The 17060-nt window shown below is 40.5% G+C and overlaps 1 protein-coding gene across 1 annotated transcript in view; it reads left to right on the top strand.

Annotated features, from left to right (window-relative positions):
- Positions 1-1254: 1254 nt before the first annotated feature.
- LOC109467550 (CMP-N-acetylneuraminate-beta-1,4-galactoside alpha-2,3-sialyltransferase-like) overlaps positions 1255-17060 on the top strand; it is a 19968-nt gene continuing 4162 nt past the window's right edge. The window contains exons 1-5 of the mRNA XM_019765571.1: positions 1255-1397; positions 13628-13877; positions 14762-14819; positions 15278-15598; positions 16683-16777. Of these exons, the coding sequence (XP_019621130.1) occupies positions 13685-13877; positions 14762-14819; positions 15278-15598; positions 16683-16777 (667 nt within the window). The 5' untranslated portion in view covers positions 1255-1397; positions 13628-13684. The remainder of the gene's footprint in view (positions 1398-13627; positions 13878-14761; positions 14820-15277; positions 15599-16682; positions 16778-17060) is intronic.

The following is a 17060-nucleotide window of genomic DNA, read 5'->3' as shown; positions in this document are numbered from 1 at the left end:
CAAGAGCTTCTAGTATCTACCAACCAAAATTCGTGACACTAGCATGTCCAATTTATGAGATATCAAAACCACAATTTCTGCTACAGTACCAACGAAAACCGCCTTCGTATCATTTCTTATAATATATATTCTACGTCTTATCAAGATCTACCAACCTACAAAGTGCCATGACATTATGCATATAAAGCTTCTTAAATTATGCTTTTTAGAAACAGACGGACAAACTGAACAAGACTCGCAATGAAGACGTACATTGTCATGGCGACGGGGGTTGCTGTTATGGATATTGTTTGCATGGCACTGCCATCATTTCATGATTTTGAGGAAGACTCGGTACCTGTTATAATTAAGTCTAGACAGATACAGTGCACCCCTCCCTTGAGTGTATAGTGAACGAGCAACAGGGTCACAGAACGTTACGGGCCATCCGGGCAGAGAGGTCTTCCCAAGGGTTTCCAGGAATTTGGGCATAGATGTGGGTCAGAGACATGCCTGTGGACATTCCATGCCTGTGGACAAAATGCCTCTCCTCCCCTGAGTGTATAGTGAACTAGCAGAGTCACAGAAAGTAGGGCCATCCGGGGCAGAGAGGTCTTCCGAAGGGTTTCCAAGAATGTGGGCATGGGTGTGGGTCAAAGACATGCCATTCCTGTGGAAAAAATGTCTGTACAATTCCTAGAATTCTTGCAAACTGCACACAATGCTGTACCATTAGGCTCCTTCCTGAGACGTCGCCAATTAACACTACTGAAAACATAACCTTCTCCGCGAAGGTAACAATTATTGAACCACGTACTCAGAGCCCTATCCTAATTATAAAGGCCACCTGAAATCCCCCCAGGTTTACTAGTATTCACCAAAATAAAATTTCAGTGCTAAAAAGAAACCCCCATAAAAAGGCCTAACAACTCGCCAAAGATAACCCAAAACCCAAGCCTCTTTTTTGGAGAGTATACTTCCATGCAAGGAGGTTACCAACGTCACTTTTGTTGCACTTCTGCTAGTTCTCGCTAGGAAAACATTCGTTTGCTGATAAGGGTGTTCACAGTAGGAAAATCTTTAGCCTGTTGAAAGTACTCCCATTTCCAGGGATTTCTTTGAGAACGAAAACAGATTTGTCTGTGAAAAAAGGAATAGAATTAAACTTAAAACTGTGTTTAAATCTGCATTGCTTCTTGATCTCTCAAAACCATCTTAAGAAGCACCAGAATATTTTAAACACATCAGGCAGACAAGAAAAGGACGTGGAACAGCTATAAAGAATTGGGACCTACAAATGAAAGAAATATACGTGGACGCAGTTTTCCGGCTATATTCTCTTTAATGTTGATCATTAATAAGCTAAAACAATTCTATGAGCATGGGATGATCTTGACATTTCTTCGTTTAGTGATCAGGTGAGTTTGTTTCTTGATCTTTTTTTCTCAAACGACCAATTCACAGTGCACGGGCAGGTCGTTGATCGGTCTGACTTGGGGCGTAATGAAGTCTGGATCGAGTCGTTTATTTTGCACGACCTCATCACGACTCTCACAACGACTGAAACACGACTGCCATTCTGAATGTACCAAGTCCCATTGACCATATTACGACCATGTAACGATCTTTCTACGACCCCGATCGTTAAATAGTCGTGCACAGTCGTATTTTGGTCAACGTTGAGAGGAGAGGTCAAGAGGTCATGATAGCTACATCATTCCTGATAACCCAAATATCGACAACATATGTCGGTTATATGTGTTTTTTTCATGGTCCTTTTTTTTGCCTCTTAAGCCCTATTCCTGCGGGCGCCGAGATATCTCGGTTTCCCCAATGTGTTCCCTGTATGCGGAAGCCGAGATAACTCGGTTTTCTGGTATCCATACATGGACGCGTCACATTCCCGCGTACCGCGCGCGCGAACCCGGAAGCAACTTGCGTAATCACCGTGACGTCATCCCATGAGCCTTTGCGCACTAATTTATTCAAAAACGGCGCCGTCTGCATGCTTCTTTTCTCGTAGTATGTTGTTTACAGTGGTTTTAGGCGGTAAATTTGCCATGTAAACACCAAAATGGAACGGATGATGATTGAGCACTCACTGGTTCTCGAACAGTTATTTAAGAATGATTTTGGCCAAAAACACTCCACTTTGGATGAAGATTGTCTACAATTTTTGAAATCTTCATTCACATATTATTTATTGAGTATTAGGCAAAAAAGGTTGCTTATATAACACCTTCTACTCAAAAACATACAACGAGTATAAAAACACATTGACAAGATACATGCATTATTACAAGAAGGATAAAACCGAGATAAATACAATCAAGACAAGTTGATGATCTATCAATTACAACATCTTACAAGAATATCTACCCGTACAGTAAATGAAGTTTTGAACTACATATTATTACAGTTTTGTAAGTGTGAAAGTGATGTGGACCCTCGAAGTAGTTGGAGAGAGTACTTCTTTGACTGTAATAAAGTTTACATTTATTATTACAAAGTAAAAAGTAGTGTTTAGTTGTTTCACTATGATAGCCACATTTACATGTAGGATAGTCAATACAATAATGTTGAAATATATGGTAGTTTAACTGTTAAACTGACTGAAATTAAGACGGAGCCTTGTGTGATGAACAGCGGAGTGTCTTTGGCCACGGCAGAAATCGAAGTGTTTTGTCGGTCTGTTGAATAGAGAATTCAACTCATTTTGAAAGATGTTAACAGTGAGAGAGGCTTGGATATTGAGGGGTACATCATTCAACAAATAAATAGTTGAGGGTAGGAATGATTTTTAATCCTTTCAGTTTTACAAGAAATAGGGGAGAAAGTCTGGTTGTCTAGAAATTACCAAGAAAGATAGAGAAGAGATTGTCACATGTTCGTGCCAGCAGACGTCAAGCTTCCGGGCGGGGATAAACCGCATGTTCAGCCTGAAGGAGACGACAGCACGGGTCGTGAAGGTGCCGATGGCCGTCGTCGTACCCGGGGAAGACGCCAAGGAGATCGTGAAAAGGACGCAGGCGGGGTAGAGGTGCGGGTTCAGCGAGTCGGACCAGTGGCAGCGCCGGCCCGTCAAGCCGCTGACGTGGCAACAACGTACCACCCCTGGTTGGTTGTGCTAGTACATTGTACAAGTGAAATAGCAGCAGTAAAATCTTCTTACCTGGGTGAATTTTTTTCTCTTGCGCATTAGTCTGATGTTTTAATGATTCCTCAAGAGCTGTATGCTTCTGGTGCTAGGAATTCAAAGCTCCAATAATAAATATATGGAAATGTTGTAACATATAGGTTTTATTGCTATTTGATTGTTTTGTATTACTAATTCATTGATAACATCTAGTTGTTATTCTTTTTTTTTAAGAATATGTAAGCTTTCAGTTGATATGTAGCAACTATATGTAGATTTTCTTGTAAAGCTACAGGAAGGAGGATACTATGTTGTAGTAGATCAGCTGGGTAGGCAGTTCAGCACCAGGAAAGTCTGTAGTCATAAACTTACCTGTACTTACACCTGGCTGCATGTCTTTGTCTGTTATGTACTTCTGGTGTTGTTAGGATTCCTCAGAAACTGTATGACCCAAGTGCAAGTGATTCTATGGGTGCTAAGTGGATTATATTCAACATTGTAGAAGAAATGCATTTCATTACCCTTTATACAGTTATTACCTTTGTAATGAATATTATCAAGATGCTAACAATCCTCTGGGAAAGTACAAGTAGTAGTTATAATAAGCTTTGAGTTCATGTATAATAAGTATGTGTAGAATCTTTTGTTGAAGCTACAAGAATGACAATACTATGTTGTTGTGTATCACCTTTTCAGCTGAGTAGGCAGTTCAGCACCCAGGAGAGTCATAAACTTACCTGTAGTAGTACCTGGGTGTATGCTTCTGGTATATTTTTCGTTGTGGTGGTAGCGACAAAAAAACGGAACGGGCCATATATAAAAAGCAAACGATCTTCCACCATCAACCTCTGCTTGTAGAGTAATGAGATCCGTGACTAAAGCGATGTACAAATTGTTTGGATGCAAGGACATTCGTCACAAATCCCGCTGCCGGCTTTTTTTCACATCATTCAGACGGTACAGAATAAACTCTGTCAGACACAACAAATAAAGATGTTGCTGAGATGAGCGTACGGTGTTCTTCCTTGTGTAATAAATAATAAGACTCATTCACGTTTCGTTGTGAGTCTACAATTGAAATAGATTTGACAAGGAATGTGAGCTTCTCAAGTCAAGTGCAATGAATCGGCCTGTACACAATAGTACTGAACAAAGTAACAACAGCCACTTGTCTACTTTACTGCACAGAGAACTGTTATTCCTGCGAAATCTATAAGGAGGGCCATATACATGAAATACATCTAAACTGTACAGATTAATTTATATTTGTAATGAACTTAGACAAAACTTTCATATTGAAACATAGTATTACCTGTTCTTACCTTTTTACCATTTAGTAATTAACGATAAGAAATCGAATTTACCTAATTGTAGATACTTGACGATGTATAATATGTAATGTTATCTGTATTCCATCATTTTGTTGTGACCTGTACTTAACCCAGCGGGGATGTGTGTACAATAAAGGCCTTCATTTATTCAATAAAATAATTGTCATATCTATACTTGCGCAGTGCATGAAAGAAAACTACATTGAAATTTAAAAGAAACCAAACAAAGGAGTATCCTTCACACTTTATCTGTAGATCGAGAGGACCCAGATCCTGCCCTCTTCCTTCGCCATTAGCGGAACACAGGTTCTCATGTTGAAGACATTCTCCACCGTATGCCGATGCTGGGCTGAGTGGAGTCGACGTATCACAAGTTGGTTCTTCATCTCGGCGGGCGCAGCAACCGCCTTGCTTTGACAAGCTGTTCTGCCCTGCCCTGTGGCCTATCATGCAGACCAAAATGCCACAATTCGTCGTATAACCAGTAGTACTGAGTTTCCCTGCCATACTGAACTTCATGTGTTGATCCAGGTATGACATTGTCATCAGTAAAGCGGGCAAACAGATGGCTTGCCGTAGTCTTGGCAGGGTGAGATCGACGTGGCGCTTCGTCTTCCCACCACTGGGTCCTGAGCTGTATGATGTATTGTCGATCCACGTCTGGTACGGCAGCCTTGTGGTAAACAACTACTTCTGGCCTCGCGCGTCCTGTCAGTGAAGCTAATAGTAAAGCAGACAACAAAATGTTTTGTAGCGGAGCCCTGTCACAAAACTGTTTAATGTCAAATGACGTCTTGGAAAGGAAGTTAAACTTGGTTCATTTCAAGAGAATTTTATGTTGACATGATTAAGTTCTTAGCTCTAACGTCTTACGGGTTGAAATTGTCATCATTGTTAAAAAGTCTATAATAAAGAAGATTTGCTGTAAAAGTTGTAACTTTGGATAGGTGTTTTATGAATGAAAATGTTTGAATGGAAACATATAAGCTGTGCTTGTATGTTCCAATACGTCTCTGGGGGTTTGCAATGAAAAGAAAGCCATGCTTTAAAATCATCAATAAAAAAGGACATATTGTGCTATCTTCGTTTAATTTCCGTGTACAGTTAGTCCATTTATGCTTGGTTTGTGTCTATTTTTTTGTGCAAGTATTTCAACGCATGAAATAAACAAATACGGTGATAGCGGATATCCTTGACGAACGAAAGGAAATAAATGCATTATTTATTATCTTAGCAGATATGTCATTGTAAAGCACGCCTACTCATTTAATAAACGATTCTCCAGAACCGAAAAAGTTCTAACAACTTATAAATAAAATCACATCTTATTTTATCAAATGTATTTTCGAAATCTGCTACAAAAATCAAACCATATTTCTAGTATATTTTTTTCCATTAATCTATTTCTTAAAAACCCTGTTTGGTATTTACTTTGGTCGTTAATGCATTTGTGTGTGTCTGTGTTTCAAAAGGACTTTTTAAAGTATCCGTACATCACATCTTCTGTTGTAAAGATAAATGTATGTTGTCATGATTCTGAATAAATTAAAGCATGACAGTTACTAGGTACTTCAGATTCAGGTGTTATATTAAAGGAATATAAGGATGAGTAGAAATGTTTCAATTCCTTTAATATTTCATCATGATGTTCAATGCTTTCTCCATTTTGCGTTTTTATCGTTTTGATGATTTTCCGGTAATAATTTCGCTTACCTGAACTCAAAAACTACTTATTACATCGTTCCGAGAATTCCATCCAATCTACCCTCTGACTATACAGCTTTTGGTCGTACAAAGTTGCACAAAAATCTACTTATTGCATTGGATATGTTAAAGGAGCACTAACCTGTAACAATCAGCTAGAAGTTCAGTGTCTCCACATCCAAGACTACATGCTGACAGGCAATAAACAGCATGTAAAATGAGCCAGCTTGGTCCGCCCCAGGTGTGACCGTGTGCCTGGACACCGCAAGTTTATTGGTGAGGTACCGGAACGAGAGAAAAGTGGCCAGAAAGGACCGAAACGTGGACCGAAATGGTGAACAGAAAATGCTGTAAACTCAACGTCAAATGTTGGCAATCCCAAAGGAGTCAAACATACGCCTTGGCTACTACTAATCCGCAAAAGGAACATGCGTACTGAGAACTTGATGCAATACTCAAACTGTCACAATAAATAAAAACATCAAATTGTACCAATTTCACAAATACAACATACAGTTTTACCAAGTAAACAACATTGTTGAAAATACATTTGGAATTGCAACACTGTTGTGCAAATTTTCCGAAGAATAAAAAGACTAAATGTTGTTTGCCAGCCACGCAACCCCTAAAAAAACTCCCGTTATTTGTCACAGTGAAATAATTCCACTATTTGGATAATCTAAGGTATTTGTTTTGTGCCAAAATCACGATTGATACTATTTGGCTACTTTTGTTTTATTGTGTCCTTTTTTTTTTTTTTGTCAAAAGTGGATCACGTTTCGTGTGTAGCTTTGGGTAATACTAGAATGATCTTCCACTCAGCGACGTTTGTGTATTAAGTAAGTGCTTGTGACAACTCTGAGCTTTTCTTTTCATACTGGATAGTTATCCCTGTGCACAGCAAATACACATCCTCCGCAGGATCATTGAAGCCTTCCAATCCCACCAACTGTCACTAATCATCACTTTTATAGACTTCAAGAAGGCTTTTGATTCCATCAACAGGGATGTTATGTTTGCCGTTCTTCGCCACTACGGTATTCCGGTGACTATTGTCAACGCTATCAGCGTACTCTACAACAACTCAAAGAGTGCTGTTATGGTGAATGGCAACATAACGAAACCGTTCGAAGTCACCACAGGGGTGCTACAAGGGGATGTTCTTGCCCCCTTCCTGTTTATTGTTCTTGTGGACTACCTGATGAAGAACGCTGTTGAGGATACTAGCTCTGGTGTAGTCACACACCCTCGCCAGTCTAGAAGACACCCAGCCAAAACCCTAAACGATCTCAATTTTGCTGATGACATTGCTCTGCTGGAGGCATCCACACCGAAGGCACAGTCACAACTCACCAAAACTGCTACCGCAGGACAGCAACTTGGTCTTCTCATCAGTGTTCCCAAAACCGAATACATGACCATCAACTGCAATCCGCAACCACCATTGGAAGTGTATGGCCAGCCCATCAAACATGTAACGGACTTTAAATATCTAGGATCTATGATGGTATCCAGCAAGAACGACCTGGCCAGGCGAAAGGCGCTCGCGTGGATTGCTTTCTGGAAGTTCCAAAAGATCTGGAGAAACCCAACTTTCCCCATAGCCACAAAGATCAAGCTCTTCAATGTCACCTGTGTGTCGGTACTGTTGTACGGCTGCGAAACCTGGGTGCTGTCGCGCGACATGGAGGACAAGATAAACTCTTTTGCTACATCTTGCTTCAGAATCATGTTGAACATTAAGCGCACAGACCATGTAAGCAACAACCAAATATACAAAACTACGAACACACAGCCTCTCATCACCAGAGTGAGACAGCGGCAACTGCGCTTATCGGACACGCCCTCAGGATGCCCGTAGAGGAACCACTCAGGACTTATGCCCTCTACGTTCCGCCCCACGGCAGAAGGCGTCCTGGATGCCAGAGGGCAAACTACCTGACTTACATCCAGAACCTGCTGGGGGATACGGAAGGTGACCTGAGCCCTGACAGGATTGCTGCGCTGGCTGCTGACCGACGGACGTGGAATGGACTTGTGATCGCCTGCTCCGCAGCCGTCCGATGATGATGAGTTATCCCTGGACCCTGAAACTAGTTCTTAGAAAGCTGGTAATGTAAGATCAATGTTGTTGACAACATTGTATATATTGCATTTTGTAGCAAAATAATAAACAGTTATGTTAATGTAATAACAAACAACATGTTTAATAAAAAGTCATGTTAATATAATAATAAACAAAATGTTGTCATGTTAACAGTGTTTTTGTTTTTATTCGCTGCACATAAAATCGCATCAATGTTACATATTATTGGTAAATATAGGCACCAACACAAAATGTACCACCCAACTTGACACAAGCTGTTCTTATGCCATACACAAGGTAAAAGCTACTCAAACAACTAGCTGTTAGATGTGTCATGATGAAGCAACTGTTACCTGAATACATATTTATCCAAAACCTAAGTCTTCATATTCATCCTTGACTGAATACTTAAAGAAACGTCAACATGACCATGTGGAAGAACGATAACGTATGTTACAGAGTTTGGTGATAGAAATAAATAGCGGACGTGAATAATGGCACGTGCCATCTCACGTATACTAGTAATTCAAGACTAGGGCGAGGTGAACAGGACTAGGTGGTTTCAAAAAACTACCAATCACCCTTAGAACTACATGGTTTCTACTTTGGTAGGTCATGATATCTTATATGCTTATCTTGGCAATCATAATGCTTCTATCAGGTCGTAAAAATTGTCGAAAGCATACTAGCATTTTATATTTCAATGCATTGAGCCATATATCGTTTAACATCGCACCTTTACTTTAATTATATATTAAGTTATAACAACATCAGAGGTATGCACGCACCCAAGTTGCTTCTTTGTTAGTAATATGCAGGAAAAGTACAATTTAAAGAAGTTACTCATCTGACTAACGTACGTTTTAATTATTTAGGTAATCAGGATGTAACACACTATGACCTCTGGAAGGCGTTGACCCAAAAACGACTGCTATACGACCGCGGCAGTATTTAGGTAAAAAAGACCTTTGACATATTGACAAAAAAATAAATGAAACCTCTTTATATTGATCACAAGTATGCAAACCTGAAAGCGATACAAATATGCTACGTCTACTAGTCATTTGTCAGTCCACCATTACTTCAAGAATAGGTAAAAAGACGCCGATGTTATCGTTACCGACTTAGCTCAGTTGGTAAGCGCGCTGCACTGCGAATCATTGCTATTGCGATGGCGCGAGTTCGATCCTTGGTCGGATCATGTTATGATATGTTATGTATTGTGTTATTGTGTTATGCATGTGTTCATGTTACTAACACTGTTCTTGTTTCTTGTATTACGTCTGTCATCATGTTTATACGTTACTAACTACATGTTTCTTGTATATATGTTTCTTGTATGATGTCTGTCATATGTAAAAATTTCTCTTCATGTATTATGTAAGTCATTTGTATCGTCCTGTTATGTATGTCATTATGTTAATTGTATGTTACGTTTTGCGCTATGTCATATCTTTTATTAGTTATACCAAGGACGCGTCCTTGGTTATACACAGTTTGTTGAAAACTAAAGACAGTAGTCATTATTGGAAAAATGTCAACGTTACTCTATTTTTGATGCTAAAAATTAAAGTGTGAAGGAGAATGTGTTTACTTGTCATTTCTCTTAAAGTTTGTTTCTTTTAGCAGTTTCCTATTAAAGGATTTGTGGACACCGACGGTACTAACGCAGTCCTGGGTTTTAATTTTTTTATGACTTGTGGCCGGCCCGACTATTTCTGACATTCCCCAAAAAAGCACAATATGAGATGGGGTTTCATGACATAGAAAATATTACACATATAGCTGTAAACATAGGAACAAACGCGAACGTATTATTTGGTCCGATGTGGGTCCTCGCCACGGTAAAAAGCGCGGCCTCCGAGCCGCCAATCACGTGATGCCCTGACATGTCAATCATTCTGGAAGCCGTCACCAAGGTGACATGCGTCACTCCCCGGAGTTGTTACGAAGGCTGATGCACGTGGTGCGCTTAGCTGTCAATCATTTTGGCAGCCAAGGAAACCGTCACCACGGTGATATGCGTCGCAATCCCAGTACACACCGGGGTAAAGATGGCGGCCGAATGTTATTGTTGTTGCTGTAGTCTTGGCAACGTTACTTGTTGTCACGACAACTATAGTCGTGTTTAAGTGGTGGACATGAAACGACCGTATTCAGACTTTCTAGTCGTTACTCAGTCGTGAATCAGTCGACGCGATGGATATAGTCGTGAACTGGTCTGGATATTGACTATATACGACTAATACCAGTCCAGTTTACGTCCATCAGAAAGCAATGGGCAAAATGTACGACCAAAACACTACCGATTTCAGCCTATCCATTAAACACGACCAACGACCCATTTCACCCCCAAGTCAGACCGATCAACGACCTGCCCGTGCACTGTGATTGTATCTCTTATTATACCGCGTACAGCTTACCGTTATGACAAAATTATAAATAGGTTACATTGTTTTGTATACATTTTGTATATGTCTGATAAATATTTTTAGGTCTCCTCAAACGCAAGATGTTTATCGCTACATCAGAAGGACTGCGGTCCTGTCTGTATATAGTAGAGTGCTAGCTGCCTGTGTGTACTTTCTAGTGGACAGCGCCTTTGCAGCTATAGGGGAGGTCGTTTCTTTTCGGGGGAAGGGGATCATATGCGCATGCAGCCCATCCCCCAAAGTATGGTAGCAGAACACAGTTTTTCGCCTATGGGGATTTCTATAGTTAAGGACCAGGAAGAGACTGACATCGACTCGGATAAAAATACAGTAGGGTACCATAGAAAAGCACGAGAAACGAATATGTTCAAATATAGGGTACGATGTACAAAATATAAAAAAAGTACCAAAAGTTATCGTTTTTTTGACATTATGCCGACCTGTTTTAAATGGCCTCCTGCGGAGCGCACCGGAACTGCAGCCGACTCACCCTGGCAGGCAGCGAAAAGGTCACGCGCATTTATACGCCGATCGAGCAGCCTTCCTAATCTCAATTATGCGATATCAAAGCCGACATATTATGGTACCATACGGTAACTTGTATGTCCCGGTGTCATCCACGTTAGGCTGTGTACAAGCGGTGCAAGCTGTTTGTCGCACTCATTTCTTATCCCTACGTCATCGTCTCCGGGGGTCGCGGAAGAATACTGTGTGCTGCTACCTTATGTCCTCCTCCGATCCCCATACGACGGAAACTGCCGCCCTCTATAGCCACTCGTATACAGGGCTCGAAATACTGGGTGCATGTGCACCTTAGCAGCTGCACCTTAGTGCACCCAAAATTAGAACTGTGCACCCAATTTTTTCACCCAAATATTTTTGTAGGTATTTTTGTACATATCTTGAAAGTACATCTGTGTTGGTAGAAGTCATTATAACACGAGTTTAAACTGTAATTTCCAACACAAGAAACTGGACTCACCCAAATTTTCGACTGCACAACTCCAGTCTTTGTCAAGCCAAGGAATGAAAAATCCCATGTATTTTTGTACATGTATGTACATAATTTATGACTATGTATAACGTCTGTGTCCATAATATCACCATAGTCCATAATATCGCCACCTTGAGAAAAAGTGTGCTTAAAGATATTTTTACTACAACATACCCTAGGTATGTACATTTGAGGTGTGCAGGAGTGCATACCAAAAGTATGTTGCAGTAAAAATATCTAAAAATATATAAGCACACTATTTCTCAAGGTGGCGATATTATGGACCCTGGTGATATTATGGACACGGATGTTAATAGTATGCAGAATATTCTTGGCATGTGAGGGTCAGAAAAATAATAAAATCTTTGTTGCTACACTGTGTTAATGATTGAATGTCTCCCAGCCACAGCAATCAATAAAGGCACTTGAGATGCAAGGAATAATAGATTGTCCCTGAATGAAGGTCAATTGTCCCTTGTGTCACCTGTTAGATAGGCACTAGGTTGAACTAGTGCTGCATACCGGTTCACTGGACTTGGATCAGGACTTGTAAGAATGTTTAGGTTCAAGTCCAAAAAAACCTAAAAGTCAAGAACCGAGTCTGGACTTATTACCATAAAAGACCATTTCACATACGCTTTTTTTATTATTCACATGGATTTTTGAGCATTGGATAGGAAGCACTTGTTGTGCTTATGTAAATCCGCTGCTCATAAAACATAATACAAATGTAAACATAAAGATGACATAAAGTATAGCATTAACATAAAATGAAAGTGGCTGGCGCACCAATACCTAGCATAACATTATTGAGATTGGTCAAATCTTCCAGAGTGGTGGATATAGTTAAACACAATATCAAAGATACGGCAGTTGGTAGGGTAAGGGAGGCTTGGGCTACCTGTAAGAAGTAAAGTACATAATGTGGCGTCGTTTACGTTGAGTGGGTCGGAAGGAAGCATATTTTCAAGATGAAGGCAAGATATGGATAACAACATTTTGGTCCTTTCAGTATTATAACATTTGCAGTGTAATAAATAGTGTTCTGGTGTCTCATTCGGATGCCCACATTTGCACTCGGGACTACTGATACAGTGATGCTGGAATAGGTGGTAGTTCAGCTGGCTGAAACCAAGCCTGAGTCTGGTAAGGTGAGTCACATGGTGTCCGTGGCCGTGAGAGTAGTGAGGATGTCTGGGCATGCTATCAAAGCAAGACTCTAATTCATTTTTGAATGCACGAATGGATGGGGATTCTTTGGCGGTCTGGGGTAACTTGTTCCAAGAGGAAACAGCAGAAGGCAAGAAAGATTTTTTGTACATACCCTTTTTCTTTCCAAACCACCTAAAACCTTCCTTAGATTGTAAAATCTTTGCTGCAAAATGAAGAAAACATTGACATCGGGCATCGTTAAGTACCGGCCTTTATGTTATGTGAACAAAGTTTCATCCAGACAAATTGCAAGGTTGCCAACAGGCAATTTTGTATATGCCATGGGTTTAGGTCCGGACTTACAAGTCCGGAACTGAACCTAAATCTCTGGACTTGAATCCGGACCTGAACCTAAAATTTGGTATGCATCACTAGGTTGAACAAAAGGATATTTATACAAGGCTGATATCGGGCTTAACCCTTGTCTTGCTGGCATTCCTTGCACAATATTTTTCAATAATTTCATGTCTTAATTAGGTCATAGACCCCAAAATTTTTTTGCCCTGCAGTGGCATAATTACTTCCGCATTCGTTGCGTTTCGCTGCGGTGTGATGGGTTGCACGAGAATACCTCCAAATCGTACCTATACAGGGTGTTATATAGATGGTACTAACCTTAACCTCTGGACTTCAATCCGGACCTGAACCTAAATGTGGGTTTAGGTATGCAGCACTAGTCATACTCATACGTCACCTGTTATATTCTTCCATGATAAATGTAAATTCTGATTTTCTTGATGTCCTGATTTCTAGGTGAGGAGACAGAAATGTCCGGGTGACTGATTTGTCCGTCGCACCTTTCCGCGGGCCATGAGAAGGTTCCCCCACTACCTTCCCCTGAAGCAGTACAGTGAGGACTCATCGGGCGCCATGTCCACCCTGACGCGGACATATCTCGTCATCATCATCATCGGCTTCTCGGTGGTGCTGTCGCTGCTGTACTATGTCAGCAGTCACATGATGACTCCACAGCACAGAAGGGAACATCTTCACAACACACCTGGTTAGTGCTGCGTAGTGCTGTGTAATGGTTCACTGGATCACTAAAAAAAACTAAAGTCAAGAACCGATTCCTGACTTATTACAAAAAAAAGAAAGAAGGTTACTTTTTATCCATTTGAAATATTGCTCATGTCTGTATCAGCTACTGTAGTATTGTCACACAAACAATCTAGCCAATCAGATGGCTCGCTTGCTTCTATTCTGTGGGAAAACGATTAGAGAAGTGGGAGAAGTAGGATATAGTAAGTTAGCTACCTGTTTTTTCTGAGAGGCTATTTGGGGTGATGTAGTACTGCCTATAGATTTCTTTATTTCTGTATTTAGCTTTTCCATTACAAACTGGAGGGGAAGACAAAACTTTGCTCACCTCATCTTGTTCTCTCCCCCAAAAAGATACATTGTTGGTAGATTATGCATGTATAAAGCATACCCATACCAAATTTCAGATGATTTGGGTGTAATGGCAGGTCTCCAGGACCCCAAATGTACAGATTTTGTCAGGAAATGGAAAAAAAAAATTTTAAAAGCCTGTATCCAATAAAAAAAGCCTAGGGGTATTTGCCCACTCTACCTTCATGCCAAATTTCATGTTATTTGGCCCAAAATGAAGAAATTGAATCGAAATGTCAAAAAAGAAAGGAGGAGAGGAAGAAACACCATAGCACAGTTTCGTGGTGTAGTGACGCCATAAAAAGACGATGGTGCAGTGGCACTAGCAGGGAGAATGCTGTCTCAAAGTCAAACATCTCCCTCCCCCCTTGTCCCTGTTCACTACTGTACACAGTTTATATATAACGATATATATAGTCATAGAGACTGTGATGTATTACTAACTCATGTTACAGATGTTCAGGTGTTCCATAACAATCTTCCTTCTCCTTGCAGGACTTTTAAGAAAGCACACAGGTGGTCAACACACTCTGTTTGAAGAACCTGGTCACAGGTATGTTAAATCTACTATACCTGTATCCCAGATAAGCTAATATGTTATTGTAATAACAATTTTGGGGTCAGTCAGGTAGATAGCTCTTGTGCATATTGGAATGCTTTTTTTTTATCCATGCAAGGACATTGATTATTGAACTACAGGGCTTGAAATTCATTTTTGGGAATACTTGTGTACTGGTGCACCCAACCTAAAACAGAATGTAGCAGAATGTCAGCAAAAATTAACTAGGTATGTTTCGTTGCTAGGTATGTGCTATAAGAATGATTTTATTATTTTTCTGACAATTAGATGTCATAATCTGCTACAATCTCGACATACGCAGGAAAATTATTTTATGGTACTGTTTAAGAATTTAAGTATTTGTTTTTCAAGATCTATGATTGTCTATTTCTTCTGTAAAAATATTCTTTGATATTATAGTTACCATGATCATATTTCTTCCTCTCTTTCAGCAATGCTACAGACAAATCCTCAACCTCAAAAGATGACACCCAGAGCCATATGATAAGAATTCTGGAAGAAGAAACTGACAAAATATCTTACAATACTACGCCCTATTATTTGCAACAGACAACAACAAAAACTGTGCCCAAGGGCGGGAATATTAAAAAAGAAGACAGACCCGTCACTGTGAAGGAAACAGGTAAAGATGAGGTTAAAGAAATAAAAAAAGATGAAGCTGCCATCCAGATGAATGAAAGAGGTGTGGAAGATGTGGAGAAACAATGTCGACCGCATCAGGCCTCCAAAACCATTGTCAACACGCATCCAAAGTAAGTAAACTGTTGTTCCTCAGGCCTCGAAATTAACTTTTTTTACTACTGTCCCAGAATTGTCCCGAATATAGATTTCAATTGTCCCGAACTGAAGATGGACTGTCCCAGCCTGCTTTTCAGGAAAGTTAATGACAACAATAAGAAAACAACAACAATTGAATTTATGTAAATGTAGGAAAATACATGATAATATCATGGGCACGGCACCATCTTTGAGGCCCCCCTCCTCGATATTTGGAATCCCTGATTGGTCAAATTTAAATGTTTGTCAGAGTATTATGGGCTGCCGGCAGTCTGCAGCATGATTTATGGATTGTGTTCCCAAATGACGTGGATGGTCTCAGAATTTTCCAATTGCCCCGAAATTGTCCCGAAACGTAATTTGAATTGTCCCGAGCTGGGCCCTCTTGTTGTGCCCTTTCCTCACTTGTGTTGTGCTATTTCCTTACTCGACTCGGGCAAAAATTTGTGCAATGTACAGTCAGACCTGTCCAATCCGGCCACCCACCTTGTACAGGTGGTCTCCTTGAAGAGGGTCACCTCACAACATGACTCAGACATAAATGGTTTCCAAGTCGAGATATTCTAATGTCAGATGCTGTAAATGCATGTGGGGAGGGTGGCACATGGAACAATTTACCTCGAACAAAAACATCATCCAGCAGTCAAGAAAAACTGGCTGGTTTCTCCATGATTTCTCATTAGTAGTTAGCATCAATAATCAACATGATCGAAAATGATGTGGTCGCCATGGGCAGGTATCAGGCCTTAAGCAGACCCAATTCAGGGTGGCTGTGGTCGCGTTGGGCAGGTGGTCACCTTGGACAGGTTACTTAATGCTTGCATCAATGGGGAAAATTTTTGAGACCGAGAAAAAGTGGTCACCATGGCCAGGTGGCCTGCTTGCAGAGGTGGTCTTCTTGGCAGGTTTGACTAGCACACCACACTTACCAAGAAAAGGGGACTAGTTAACAGCCATGTAGCAATTGGTGATGTTGTAGGTACATATCCGATGATATAGTACATGTGTCATGTGAAAATGTATATTACTAAAGTGTAATATAATGTTTTTACCGTTCAGGTTTAGAAAGGACATTCCTCTGTTTGTGACCAACGACTACAAATCCTACAGCTCTGTTATGAACTATCCTCCTCCTTTTGGTCTAAAAGAAACAGGTAAGAAAAAGCACTTTGAAATTCCATATGCATGTAGATAGCCTCCTTTGCAGGAATTCTGGGATCAGTTGTTGTTTTTTTTGGAGGGGGGGGGGCTTATTTGCAAGTTGCAAAACATAGATCACATGCAAATATTAGAAGCTCTGGCTGCCAACCCTCTAGAATGTCCATTTGAGGGAACTTGCAAATAAGTAGCCTGACTGAACTTCGCTTTTCGCCGGCTCCCTAGTTAGTCCGCTATGTAGGGAGCCCCCCGGAGCTTGGGTTTCACAGGCTAGCAAAT

The sequence above is a fragment of the Branchiostoma belcheri genome, unplaced genomic scaffold (assembly GCF_001625305.1).
Source record: "Branchiostoma belcheri isolate BF01 breed outbred unplaced genomic scaffold, Haploidv18h27 scaffold181, whole genome shotgun sequence".
Lineage (NCBI taxonomy): Eukaryota > Metazoa > Chordata > Leptocardii > Amphioxiformes > Branchiostomatidae > Branchiostoma > Branchiostoma belcheri.
This window is presented reverse-complemented; position numbering and strand designations above follow the sequence as displayed.